Source organism: Gobio gobio, assembly GCF_949357685.1.
Source record: "Gobio gobio genome assembly, chromosome: 12".
NCBI lineage: Eukaryota > Metazoa > Chordata > Actinopteri > Cypriniformes > Gobionidae > Gobio > Gobio gobio.
The window spans coordinates 41,581,756-41,594,161 of NC_137105.1; the positions used below are offsets into that span (position 1 = coordinate 41,581,756).

A 12,406-nucleotide genomic window follows, 5' to 3' on the forward strand; every position below is an offset into this window, starting at 1 on the left:
GGAATGAGACACAGGTGTTAGTGATCTGCACCTTTTCTATGGTGCTGTACATCGTCTCTCTCTTAGAGAGCTTGTGACTGATGTACAGCACCCGCCGCTCCTCACCCTCCACCTCCTGGGACAGGACTGCGCCCAGCCCCCTGTCCGAGGCGTCTGTCTGTAGGGAAAAAGGGAGAGAGAAATTAGGAGCCTGTAGGAGCGGCCCACCACACAGAGCAGCCTTTATCTGGGTAAAAGCCTGCTGGCACCGCTCCGTCCACTGAACTGTATCTGGTACCTCCTTTTTAGTTAGATCAGTCAGCGGGCTAGCGAGCTCCCAGGAACCCCAGGAACTGTCTAGCATTCTTTTTGTTCTTTGGCCTTGGGCAGGTTGCAATGAATGCAGTCTTGTCAATTTGGGGACGCACTTGTCCATGACCCAAGTGGAAGCCCAGATATCTTACTTCCACCCGCCCAACTGCACACTTCTTTGGGTTGGCCGTGAGCCCCGCCCTTCTCAGCGACTTCCGGACAGAGCGCAGGTGCTGCATATGCCGCTGCCAGTCCGCACTGTAGATGATAATATCATCCAAGTACGCAGCAGCATATGCAGCATGCGGCCGGAGAATCCTGTCCATCAGACGCTGGAAGGTCGCGGGAGCCCCGAACAAGCCGAAAGGAAGGGTGACAAATTGGTGTAATCCAAATGACGTGGTGAAAGCGGTCTTTTCTTTTGACATTGGTGACAAGGGGATCTGCCAATATCCCTTGGTCAAGTCCAGCGTCAAATAAAAGCGAGCGGTCCCAAGCCGATCAAGCAATTCGTCCACCCTTGGCATTGGGTACGCATCAAATTTCGACACCGCGTTCACTGTTCTATAGTCCACGCAGAACCGAACCGAGCCGTCAGGTTTTGGGACCAAAACTATCGGCTTGCCCAATCGCTGCTGGACTCTTCTATTACCCCCATATCCAGCATAGCCTCTAATTCCGTCTGAACGACTTTCTTCTTGTGTTCAGGTAAACGGTACGGCCGGCTGCGAACCACCACACCCGGCTCTGTCTCAACATGGTGTTGAATGAGGTCAGTGCGACCAGGGAGGGGCGAGAACACGTCAGCAACTCTGCTTGTAATGTTTTAACGTCAGTGAGCTGCGACGCCGAAGAGATGATCCCCCTCCGGGGCCAGAGCGAGTGATTGAGGCTTTTGAACCACCTCCGGCCCGAGATCATCTTCTCCGCTCACCACCGTCGCAAGCAACACTGACTCCGCCTCCGACCATTTTTTTAAAAGGTTGAGGTGGTATATTTGACGTGCTCCCTCCCTATCTGAGCGCACTACCTCATAGTTGAGATCCCCGACTCGTCGTGTGACCACAAAGGGTCCTTGCCACTTTGCGAGTAATTTAGAACTGGAAGTAGGGAGTAAAACAAGCAACTTATCTCCCGGTGCAAATTGACGAAGCCTAGCCCCTCTGTTGTACAGCTGTCGTTGTCTGTCCTGAGCCTGTAACAAATTCTCCATTGATAGCCGCCCCAAAGTGTGGAGTTTTGTTCTCAGGTCCAGGACATACTGAATTTCATTTTTACTCGCGGAAGGTCCGTCCTCCCAAACCTCTCTAAGGACATCCAGCACCCTTCGAGGCTGGCGACCATAGAGAAGCTCGAAGGGGGAAAACCCCGTGGAGGCTTGCGGGACCTCGCGAACAGCAAACAACAGAGGTTCCAGCCACTTATCCCAATTTTTGGCGTCCTCGTGAACGAACTTACGAATCATGGATTTCAACGTGCGATTAAATCGTTCCACCAAACCATCTGTTTGTGGGTGATAGACGCTGGTGCGAATCGATTTAATGCCCAACAACTTGTAAAGTTCACGAATCGTTCGTGACATGAACGCCGTGCCTTGATCGGTGAGAATCTCTTTCGGGATTCCCACCCGGGAGATTAAGGAAAACAGAGCGCTCGCAACACTTTTCGCCGAAATAGTGTGGAGCGGGACTGCTTCCGGGTATCGCGTTGCATAGTCCACCAAAACCAATGCAAAGCGATGCCCGCGTGCTGACCGTTCTAATGGCCCAATGAGGTCCATACCAATTCTCTCGAAGGGGACCTGCACTAGCGGGAGTGGGCACAATGGTGCTTTTGGGGTGGCCGGTAGATTCACCAACTGACATTCACGACAAGACGCACACCACCTGCGTACATTCTCGTGAATGAGGCCGTTTGTCCTAAATGCCCGGCCATCGGATTGGAATGAGTAGGTACTAACCTACTCTTTTAGGTACTAACAACTGGGTTGTATCCTGCTTTGTCTGGGCGTCTTGGGTCACCCGATACAACCTATCTTTTAAAATACAAAAATATACGGATAAGAGAGCGGCTGGTCAGGGTGGAGGAGGTGGCCGTCGATGGAACGGACCTGCGTGAACGCATTTTTAAGCGACTCGTCCTGGGACTGTTCCAGGGGAACCCACTGCGCGGTCTTCTGGGGAAGCCGCGCGATGAACTGCTCCAGCACCACACGGTCGATGATTCCCTCGACGCCGCCTCCGTCGGCCATCAGCCACTTGTGGCACGAGTCCCAGAGCTGGTGCGCGAAGGTGAAGGGTCGAAGACCTGAAGCGTGCCATCTTGCAGCGGGTCGGCCGGAGCCCAGAGCAACAGCGACAGCGGTTCCGGACCCTGACCCACGGCGAATCCGGCCGACCCGCTGCAAGATGGCACGCTTCAGGTCTTCATAGTCCAGGAGATTCTGGACTGGCAGTTGGTGTGCGGATACCTGCGCTTCTCCTGACAACAGCGGCAGGAGCCGCATTGGCCAGTCCGACCGGGGCCACCCCCGGGACTCGGCGGACCTCTCGAAGAGGTCGATGAATGCCTCCGGATCATCCTCGGAGCCCATCTTCGAGAGGTGGATAGTGGCGGCCGAGTCGGTGGTAGATGGGGGGGTGGCCGAATGAGGGCCTCAAAGCATTTGTCTTGTTCGGCCCTCACGGCCAGCAGATCTTCATGGGTCTGTTGGTGAAGACCGGCGAGCGATTGAACCAGGTCCGCAAGCGGCGTCTTTGGCGGGGTCTGCATGGCGGCGGCACTCTTCTCCCTTCCCGGGTTTCGGCACCAGTGTGATGTATGTTCGTGTAGATGCGGGAAGGAAGAAGACGGGGTCGGCGTAACTGGGACTGCACTTTATTTGATCTCACGATCCTCAAAACTGTCAAGCGCTCAGCGCGTTCAGAACTCAACAATTTTCCACTCAAAACATGTAACGTTGCAATTCAAACTCAATATCTTTCACACGTGTCTCCCAGTCAGTGTCTGCAGTCCCAGTCATCAACTTTCTCTCCTCTCTCTCTCCAAACAGTGGCTTTTACAGTCTCTCCACACCAATTACTGGAATGAGACACAGGTGTTAGTGATCTGCACTTGACCTACTTACTCACCGCTCGTCTCCGCAGTTCCTCGCTCCCGCTACAGACTTCGCAGAACCACGCCCCCTCCGCCACACCTGCCTTGCCCTACATTTACTGAGATTTCTCTGGATTCATGAATCTTTCTACAATATAGATGGTGAAAGATCTGAATACTTTGCAATCTTGCATTGGGAAATGTGATTTTTGAAATGTTTGACAATTCTCTCATGATATTTGGCACAAAGTGATAAGGCATGACCCATCTTTGCTTGCAAAGTCTGAGCCTTTGGTGAATGTATACCCAATCACGATACCCTCACCTATTACTAATTCAATTGCTAATTGTCAGACATGGGGACTTGTGACTTGGTGACTTGGACCTGAGTCGACTCGAGTCGCTATTTTTATGACTTGTGACTTGACTTGACCAAAAATTAAATACTTGAGACTTGACTCGGACTTGGAAGTTAAAGATTCTGGACTTGACTTGACTTGAGACACGATGACTTGAATGACTTGAGTGTTAATCACATCATGTTTTCAGTTTGAATATAAAATATATAAATTATTTTTTTAAATAAAGTTGACCCAGCTGGAGCGCAGGCTGAGAATAGCGTTGTCATGACTGGATCACGACACTATCATCAGTCATGCCCTCTCGTACGCACACCACGCCCACTTAGATCAGATATCACATCAACATGTCAGCCGGAGGGGTACCGAGGGTCATCGCTTTCGGCTTCAGCAATTATTCGCAAGATGGCAAAAGACGAACAGCGTTGCAAGACATGCAACATAAAAATCACAGACAGCCAGACGACAACCTCCAATTTCGTCCGTCATTTGAAGAGCCATTCTGCCCAGTAAGTGCTTGTCAATTTGTTAATGTTATCTGGTTAGTTGGTAGTTAGCTGATGTAATAATAGCTAAAGTAGCCACTAGACCAGGGGTCACCAACATGGTGCCCGCCCGCTGGCACCAGGTTGCCCGCAAGGACCACATGAGTTGACCGCGGGTCTGTTCTAAAAATAGCTCACCGTAGCAGCTGCGTTCAGTCGCTTCCGAGTTTATTTAAACGCAGGGCTCCAGACTGAAGCGAATATATACTAGTGTCTGTAAATATTAAACTGCAAAATGCTCCTGCATGTTCTGCGTCTGTGTGGATGACAGGCGCCGCGCGCGCGCACTCGCTCTTGTAGTCTCTGCCGACACGAAAGCATAAACCGTCACTTCATGAGAATGTACCGTTTCATTTGAGAAAACTGGGTGCGTCTCATTCAGCTCCTGGTTCAGTAGTCAGGGCACTGATCAGGACACAAGTCAATGGGACTGAACTAGGGAGCTGATTGAGGCGCGCACCCACTGTCATATCATGAACACAGACACTCAAAGGTATTCAATTCACGGCAACCCGTCAAAATAAAAGTTCGATTTAACGTGAAGAAATTGACTACAGATTGTAGCCTACAGTAAATTTAGCTATGTCTCTATGTAATAATAATACATCTCTACTAATAATAATAATTATGAAATAAATAATACTAATTATATAATTATTAATGGTTGCTTATTTTTCACTTGATCTTTCATTTATAAACAATGTTTACTTTTAAACAGCATACAGCCTTTACATGTTTATGTATTATTTACTTATGATTATCATCATAAATAATAAACATTGATTTTTAAAAAATAGTTAAATAAAATAATTTGCTGTGGTACCAAAATTGGTACAGAGTACCGTCAAATTTTTATGGTATTGGTACCGACTACTGGAACTACTACTACACTCTTTCAGGTGTAAAACAGTTTGGATAGTTGTTAATATGAGAATTATAATGCATTATTTAAGAGTTTTAAGTATTATATAACATGAGTAGCTCTCTGTGACTTTCATTTTTAAAAAGTAGTTCTCAAATGAAAAAAGGTTGGAGACCCTTGCTGTTATTTGTTTTATGGACTTAATGTTGAAAATTTAAAACATTTTACATTTAAATTTAAAACACTGTTGGCAGAAGTGAAAAATAAATATTTTTACGAAGTTACAAATCAGTTTGATTCCATGATGTATTTTACTGAACATGAGTATTTACAATGCAAATCCAAATTATTGTAATTTACTGACAGTTACTTATATCTTGTCTTTTCACTTTATTAACATCAGATTCTGCAGGTAAAATTACAATAATAAGCTGACTTGACTTGGACTTGACTTGACCTACTACAGGACTTGACTTGACTTGACTTGAGATAGCCTGTGACTTGACTTGACTTGACTTGAGATAGCCTGTGACTTGACTTGACTTGACTTGCCCAAGAAAAAAATACTTGGGACTTACTTGAGACTTGAAGGTTCAGACTTGAGACTTACTTGAGACTTGCACATGTGTGACTTGGTCCCATCTCTCCTAATTGTGGACTGTATTCTGTAATCTTTTCAGTTTTATTTAGCATCTGTCCTTTTGGAGTGTGTTGCAGCCACCAAAATCAAAATTTGTTTATATTTACAAAATACAATTAATTTGGCCAGTGAAAATATTAGCCCTTTTTTTCCTTTGTACTTTTTCCAACAAATAAACCTTCAAGAAAATGAACAAATCACAGATTCTTGATTTTATTGCATTTTATTTTCTTGAATTGGGGTTGTACCGTCTACACTGATTTAGGCTACCAAATCTATTCGTCCCGTTGTCAGTAGCAGCACAAATGCATGTAGTGCATCAGAAAAAGAGACATCCATTTACTGTAGGCGATTTGCTGCTATATGCGACCTGGAGCTTCCGATTTAGACAACATAATTGATTATAAGCTTTTGTTGCATCTGGAGTCTCTGGACTGGATCAAGATGAGTTGATTCTGTTCTAAGCGTCACAAAGCTTTTAGCCGCATATAAATTAATGTCCTGGTGCCACTTAGTCTACAGTGAGTGGCCATCGTTGGCACACTTGTGGCTTGGCCGAGGCAAAGCAGACAACCCCTCGAAGAGCCCTGGTGACTTCAAAGGTGGACACAATCACTCTCCCTATCAACACATGCCTCATCCCACGCAGACAGAGGAGTCTCCTCATTTTCCTCAAAATGAAACTATTCCAGAATGTAGAGTATAAATTCCCGTGTGCATGTTTGGTCCCTTTGTTATAATCTACAAAGTCATGATGTGTGTAATGTTAGGGTCACTTTCAAGCCAAAGCTTGTTTGGTATCTAAATGTTCCTCTCTCTTTTTCTTAATCAATGGTGCACAGTATGTGATTATGAGCTGCATCATTAGTGTGTTTAGCCCCTTTGGAGTAAAACTGTACCAATTCTGATACATCATAAAACATGCAAAGTGGGTCGTAAACCAAGACAAGAGATTTTCTCCCGCCTAAAATTCACACAAATGATAGGCCATTTCAGGAAAGATGGGGGGCGTATGTTAATGAGCCTTAAAGGGTTAATTCACCCAAAAATGAAAATTCTGTCATTAATTACTCACCCTCATGTCGTTCGACACCCGTAAGACCTCCGTTCATCTTCGGAACACAAATGAAGATATTTTAGTTGAAATCCGATGGCTCAGAATGAAAGGCCTCCATTGGCACATGTACTTTAAACTCTCAAGACCCATAAAAGGTTTTAGACATATAAGACGAGGAAAAAGATGAGGAAAATAAAACTATTGGCTACAGGCTACCATTAGATAATTATGTGGTAAACGAGAACACACTCATGAAACCAATGAATGCATGAACTCGTGATTCTACAAAATGTCTTTTAAACTTCATACCCGGTCATAAAGCAAAACTCTGGAGAATAATTTCAGGGCTAAATACTCACCAACGTCTTTGTGAGATGAATATCTCTCTATTCTCTTGGGAATGTCTGTTTCAGTGATCAGCACCTGCTGGTTCGGCTCCGCTTGCGCATTTGAAATCGCTCCGCATTTGAAATCTCCACACGAACGGTTTTCTTCAAGTGCATTTTGCGCATGCGTATACCGTTTTTCGGACGTAGGACTTGTTCAGCCAACATGGATTTTTCACTTCGACTTCATAGATTGACTGAGCACAATTAAAATGTTCGGTGAATATACATGAGTGAATATAATTCACTATCCAACCTTATTCAACTAAACTAATTCAACCCCGGCACTACGTCATATTCTCGCGCATGCGTCGTGGAGGCACACACAGAAGACAAGAGGTTGAATATAGTCGTTATTTAGATTTTTTTTTGCGCACAAAAACTATTGTCGTCGCATCGTAAAATTATTGTAGAGTCACTGTGGTGAGATGGACTTTTTAACGACGTTTTATGTGCCTTTTATGGGTCTTGGGAGTGTAAATGTACTGAATGCCAATGGAGGCCTATCTGAAGCCTTTCTCAGCCATCAGCTTTCAACAAAAATATCTTCATTTGTGTTCCGAAGATGAACGGAGGTCTTACGGGTGTCGAACGACATGAGGGTGAGGAATTAATGACAGAATTTTCATTTTTGGGTGAACTAACCCTTTAAGTCTTGGCGTCCACTACAGTGGTCATTTATGAAATCAATGCCCTGTTATGTAACAGAAAGTCATATTTTGATTAGAAACCCCATAACATTTTCCTGAGATGTTGATTTTTAACAAACAATTTGAAAATTAATCAGATTTAAATTATAATTAAAAAATATTATCATATTTCCATAAGAGGGCTAAACAGTAATGTCAGCCATTTTTAAAGACCAAGAAGAAGTTGTTGCCCTGGTGAAACCTCCAAACATTTGGTATCTCTGCAAAGCCCCGAATGTGCTCTTTACAGGACTTGCAGACTGTGACATGTGACATGTTATGATGTCAGAGAAATTCACTCAAATATAATGTCCACTACAGTGGACAAAAGTCTATTTGTGGGTCCCAGGGGGATATAATAATTCTTCTATGGATATTTCATACATGGTATAAACCTATATCTTCATATATTGTGAGGATGTATATGTGATAATGTATTGCCACTGTAATGACAATGTATTGACATCACTACTTGGATAAAGGGACATGTATGTACATATATTACATTTCCGTATGGGTAGCCTAATTCCTGTGGCTTGTTTTCTCTCATTAGAACGAGATCAGACAGTGGTTATCCAACGCTCTTGAGAAAGAAGTAAAAAAATGGAGTGATGGCAGTGAACCAGAGATCATGGATGGATACTACTACAGTAACCTTGCTGTAGATCTTTTACCAGTAGGTTATGAGCTCTACTCGCATCATCTTAATTTAGTTATGTTGGGATCATTAAACAGAGTCAGACCTATTTCCAGAACAAAATTTGGGTTTCGTTTTATGTGGTCAGTCATATTGAAGTGTAACCACTTTTGTTTCATAGCTTGTTGATGGGACTGTGAGAGAGGTCAACACACTTTTGGGCAGCGAAAGTAAAGCCTGGAGTCTTCTATGCCAGCTGGACAGTTTTTGTCTAAGGTAGATAATTATTTTATCACAATTTTACTGTCACATTTTCATTGCATTAAAATAAGACTGACATGTTCTCTCTCCTTTTCTTTCGATGGCAGCTATAAGACAAGTCTAGAGGAACTTCTCAAAAGAAAACAAGAAAACATTCCTAAAACTCTTAGTGCTATTCTCATTAATATTCACCTGTTTAGGTGAGTTTGATTAAATATTTTTCTACCTTACGGCAGCAGTTGTAAAATATGTATATTTTTAAAGGTGCAGTAAGCGATTTCTGAGGAAACGCACACCTAAATACACAATTCTGTGAATTTTTGCTAGATGTCTGTTCTGTGTGTGTGCCAGAAAAAAATTATTTTGTACACAATCCTGGCTGTGTAAATCGAAGAAAAAATAAAAGTGGATTGAACTGATCCACAGAGCACTAAAACCACTCTTGTAGCCAATCAGCAGTAGGGGGTGAATACACATGTACACTCATGGCTGAGATATTACCGAAGAGGAAAAGTCAGAAGGATAGAATTGGAAGAAGAATGGTTATGATCAGACATGAGCTAGGACCTGCGTTAATATTGGAAAAGCTTTAAAGAGATGTTAAAAAGTGGGAAGGCCTGAAACCGGGGTTGCTTTGTTTACACTCAATATGTGAGTAGAATATTTTTTTTGCTGTGTCACTTAACCAAGATATGCTGTTGTTGTTTAATCACAGCTGATTCGTCCATACAAGCCGAGCTGTCGGATGATGCGGCAGCTGTTAGTGGTTGCCTGTGCATTTCATGTTTATGTTGGGGGTGTTTCTCATATGGGTGTTTGGGTGTCGATTTCAAATGTGCTAGTGGAAGGCACATGAACGCCACCACAAAGATATAAATACCAGCGGGAAGCTCAGGATTTTCTTTGAGGCCCGATCTGTACGCGTTGGGGGCGTGTCAGTGAGAAACATGGCGGAATACCACAATATTTATAGAAATTTAGCTGTGACATTGTCAGGCTTTTTTATTTACAGCAAAATAAGCCAATTGCCTGCACAAAATATGATAGCATTGTAATATAACAAACGATAAAGTTTACATTGGCTTCCTAAAACACACTGGCTAAGCAAAACACACCTGATGCACATTCTTTGTACTTTATTTTATAGAAGAAGAGTTAAAAAATCTTTCTGTATTTTTGTGTAGTTAATTAAAGGGTTAGTTCACCCAAAAATGAAAATTAGACCTTGATTTACTCACCCTCAAGTCATCCTAGGTGTATATGGCATTCTTCTTTCAGGCGAATAAAATCAGATGCACTTTTATGGACTTCAAAAATGACAAGACACTGCCATTATAAAACTTGGAAGAGCCAGGACATTTTTAATATAACTCAGATACACCTAGGATGACTTGAAGTTGAGGGTGAGTAAATCATGGTCTAATTTAAATTTTTGGGTGAACTAACCCTTTAAGAGAGAAGGTACACCGCCATCTTGCTCCAACAAAAGTGAAAACCTGACATCTTAAACAAGACTTCCCAGACTTCCCTGAAAGCAGCAAAATATCAAGTGTTTCTCAGAAATTGCTTACTGCACCTTTAATTGTTTAAATATGCTTTTACAATATAATGTAATTATTTACTTAAAAATAATTATAAATGACAATAGTATAATGTATTATATTATACATTTTTGAATTTTTATATAATTCAAATCAAATTTTGATATTATATTTTATGTAAAATGTAGCTCTCTGTTAAACATAAACATGCAGTCTACTACAAATAATTCATTCAATCATTATTTCTCTATCCTCAGGGATTATCTTCAAAAACCAGAACATCTTTTCCCAGAAGACACTAGAACCGCTCATCTGTCCACATTAGCAGACCTCAAAGACATCTGTCACAAATACTTCCTCAGTCGAATTCACACAGAACTGAAGGTTAGTGAAGAACAAAAGAAAAATCAAGTACTTGTTTACCTGGAGATACTGCCCTGATCAATACCTTCATGTCCTTACTGGGAAAATAACATAATACACTAACATGTTTCCATATTAATATCTTGACTTATATCTTACATTTTGGAAATAACCAGACTTTTTTATCTGTACAGCCGCTGTACCGTAAGCTGTGGACTCAAGCCTGGTTTGCTGGACATTGTGAGGTGGTGGAGGAGCTGATGAAGGCACTTGAGGATATCATAGATCAATTCAAAGAGCTAAAGCCTGTCTGCCGAGAGGTCAGAACCACTTATACTGCAAAATATTGTTTCTGATAGTCCTATAACATGATGGTAATAGACATATAATCTCACATTGGTCACTAATTTAAGATAAAGGTATAGATATATTTGAAGATTGTGTGTCTGTATGCGTGTATAGGAACTGCTGGCCGAGCTGCATGTAGAAGTAATGGTTGAGTATGTGAGACGAGTGATGAAGAGAAAACTGAAACTGAAGGACAAAGAACAGCAAGAAGCAGCTGCTGAGTTCATCTGCCACGACAACAGTCAAATCTGCTCCGTGTTTGCCGAAGTGGTGAGATCAGATCCAGACCCACACATACACGCATTCACATTCATTATCCACATTCTAAAATGGCAAGCTCAAATTACAAATCAAAAGAGAAAAAAAAATCTCTTGGCTCTTGCTTGTAAACACAATCCTTCGCCTTCTTCATTGTGGAACCATTTGGGAAAACCACTGGAATTCCTGGCTCATAGTGACAAATGTGGTTTTCATAATTTTTTTAGATCCACCAATTTCTCTCATTTACATTTGTTCCCTGAATTGTAGGTCGACATTGGAGTGGATGTTAAATGTTACAAATGTTTTATATTTATTGAAGGTGCCATTGATTCCATTGAAGGTGTTCTGTGGTATCTGGCACCAGGGATGAAACGATTACCGGTTTCACGATAAACCACAATAAAATTTAGTGACGGTTAGTAATATCGTTTAATATCGTGAAAAATGTAATTATCATTAAAACTGCGTGTGATTATCACGATTTTGAAAACTCGCAGTAAATCTTGACCAGTCTGGCGCAGGTTTTTTGAATGAGAAGAAATGGCAGAAGGCAGTGACCGCGCCGGGAGATTTTTCAGCCTTCTAAAAGGACCAAATCTGAGGTGTGGTCATATTTTGGCTTTTACAAAAGTCCTAAGGGAAACTTAATCGAAGATGCCACCCTGTCTGCAGAACATGCCAGAAGAAAGTCGCGGTAATAGGGGGAACACTTCAAAACTACGAACGCAAGGCAAGTGGACTTTGACCTCAATACCAAAACTATGTCTGGGAAATAATAATCGCATTGCGCATTATAACCAATCACACGTGTTTCTATTGAGTTTATGAATGCAATGTCTTCAGCTTGCTCTCACTCGCTGAAATCTGCACTGGAAGCAGAGATAAACGTGCAATGTAACTTACGCAGGAGATTCATTCATCATACAGTGGTTGACTGTTTTTGTTCTATTTCAGCAGCGAAAATAATTTCAAACAAACACAGCAGAACCAGAGCGCATCTGATATGACTGGCATAAAGTTGTCGAATTTAGGGACCGTCTCTAAAGTTACATACAACATTGGTAACTTTA

General features: G+C 42.5%; 1 protein-coding gene across 1 annotated transcript in view; it reads left to right on the forward strand.

Moving 5' to 3' along the window:
• The window catches only part of tnfaip2a (tumor necrosis factor, alpha-induced protein 2a), a gene marked incomplete at its 5' end in the record, with an annotated part of 60,450 nt that overhangs the window by 14,094 nt on the left and 33,950 nt on the right, over nt 1–12,406 (forward strand). Inside the window, 6 exons of the mRNA XM_079830772.1 lie at nt 8,479–8,601; nt 8,744–8,838; nt 8,931–9,023; nt 10,622–10,748; nt 10,922–11,047; nt 11,190–11,345. Coding sequence (XP_079686898.1) covers nt 8,479–8,601; nt 8,744–8,838; nt 8,931–9,023; nt 10,622–10,748; nt 10,922–11,047; nt 11,190–11,345 — 720 coding nt within the window. The remainder of the gene's footprint in view (nt 1–8,478; nt 8,602–8,743; nt 8,839–8,930; nt 9,024–10,621; nt 10,749–10,921; nt 11,048–11,189; nt 11,346–12,406) is intronic.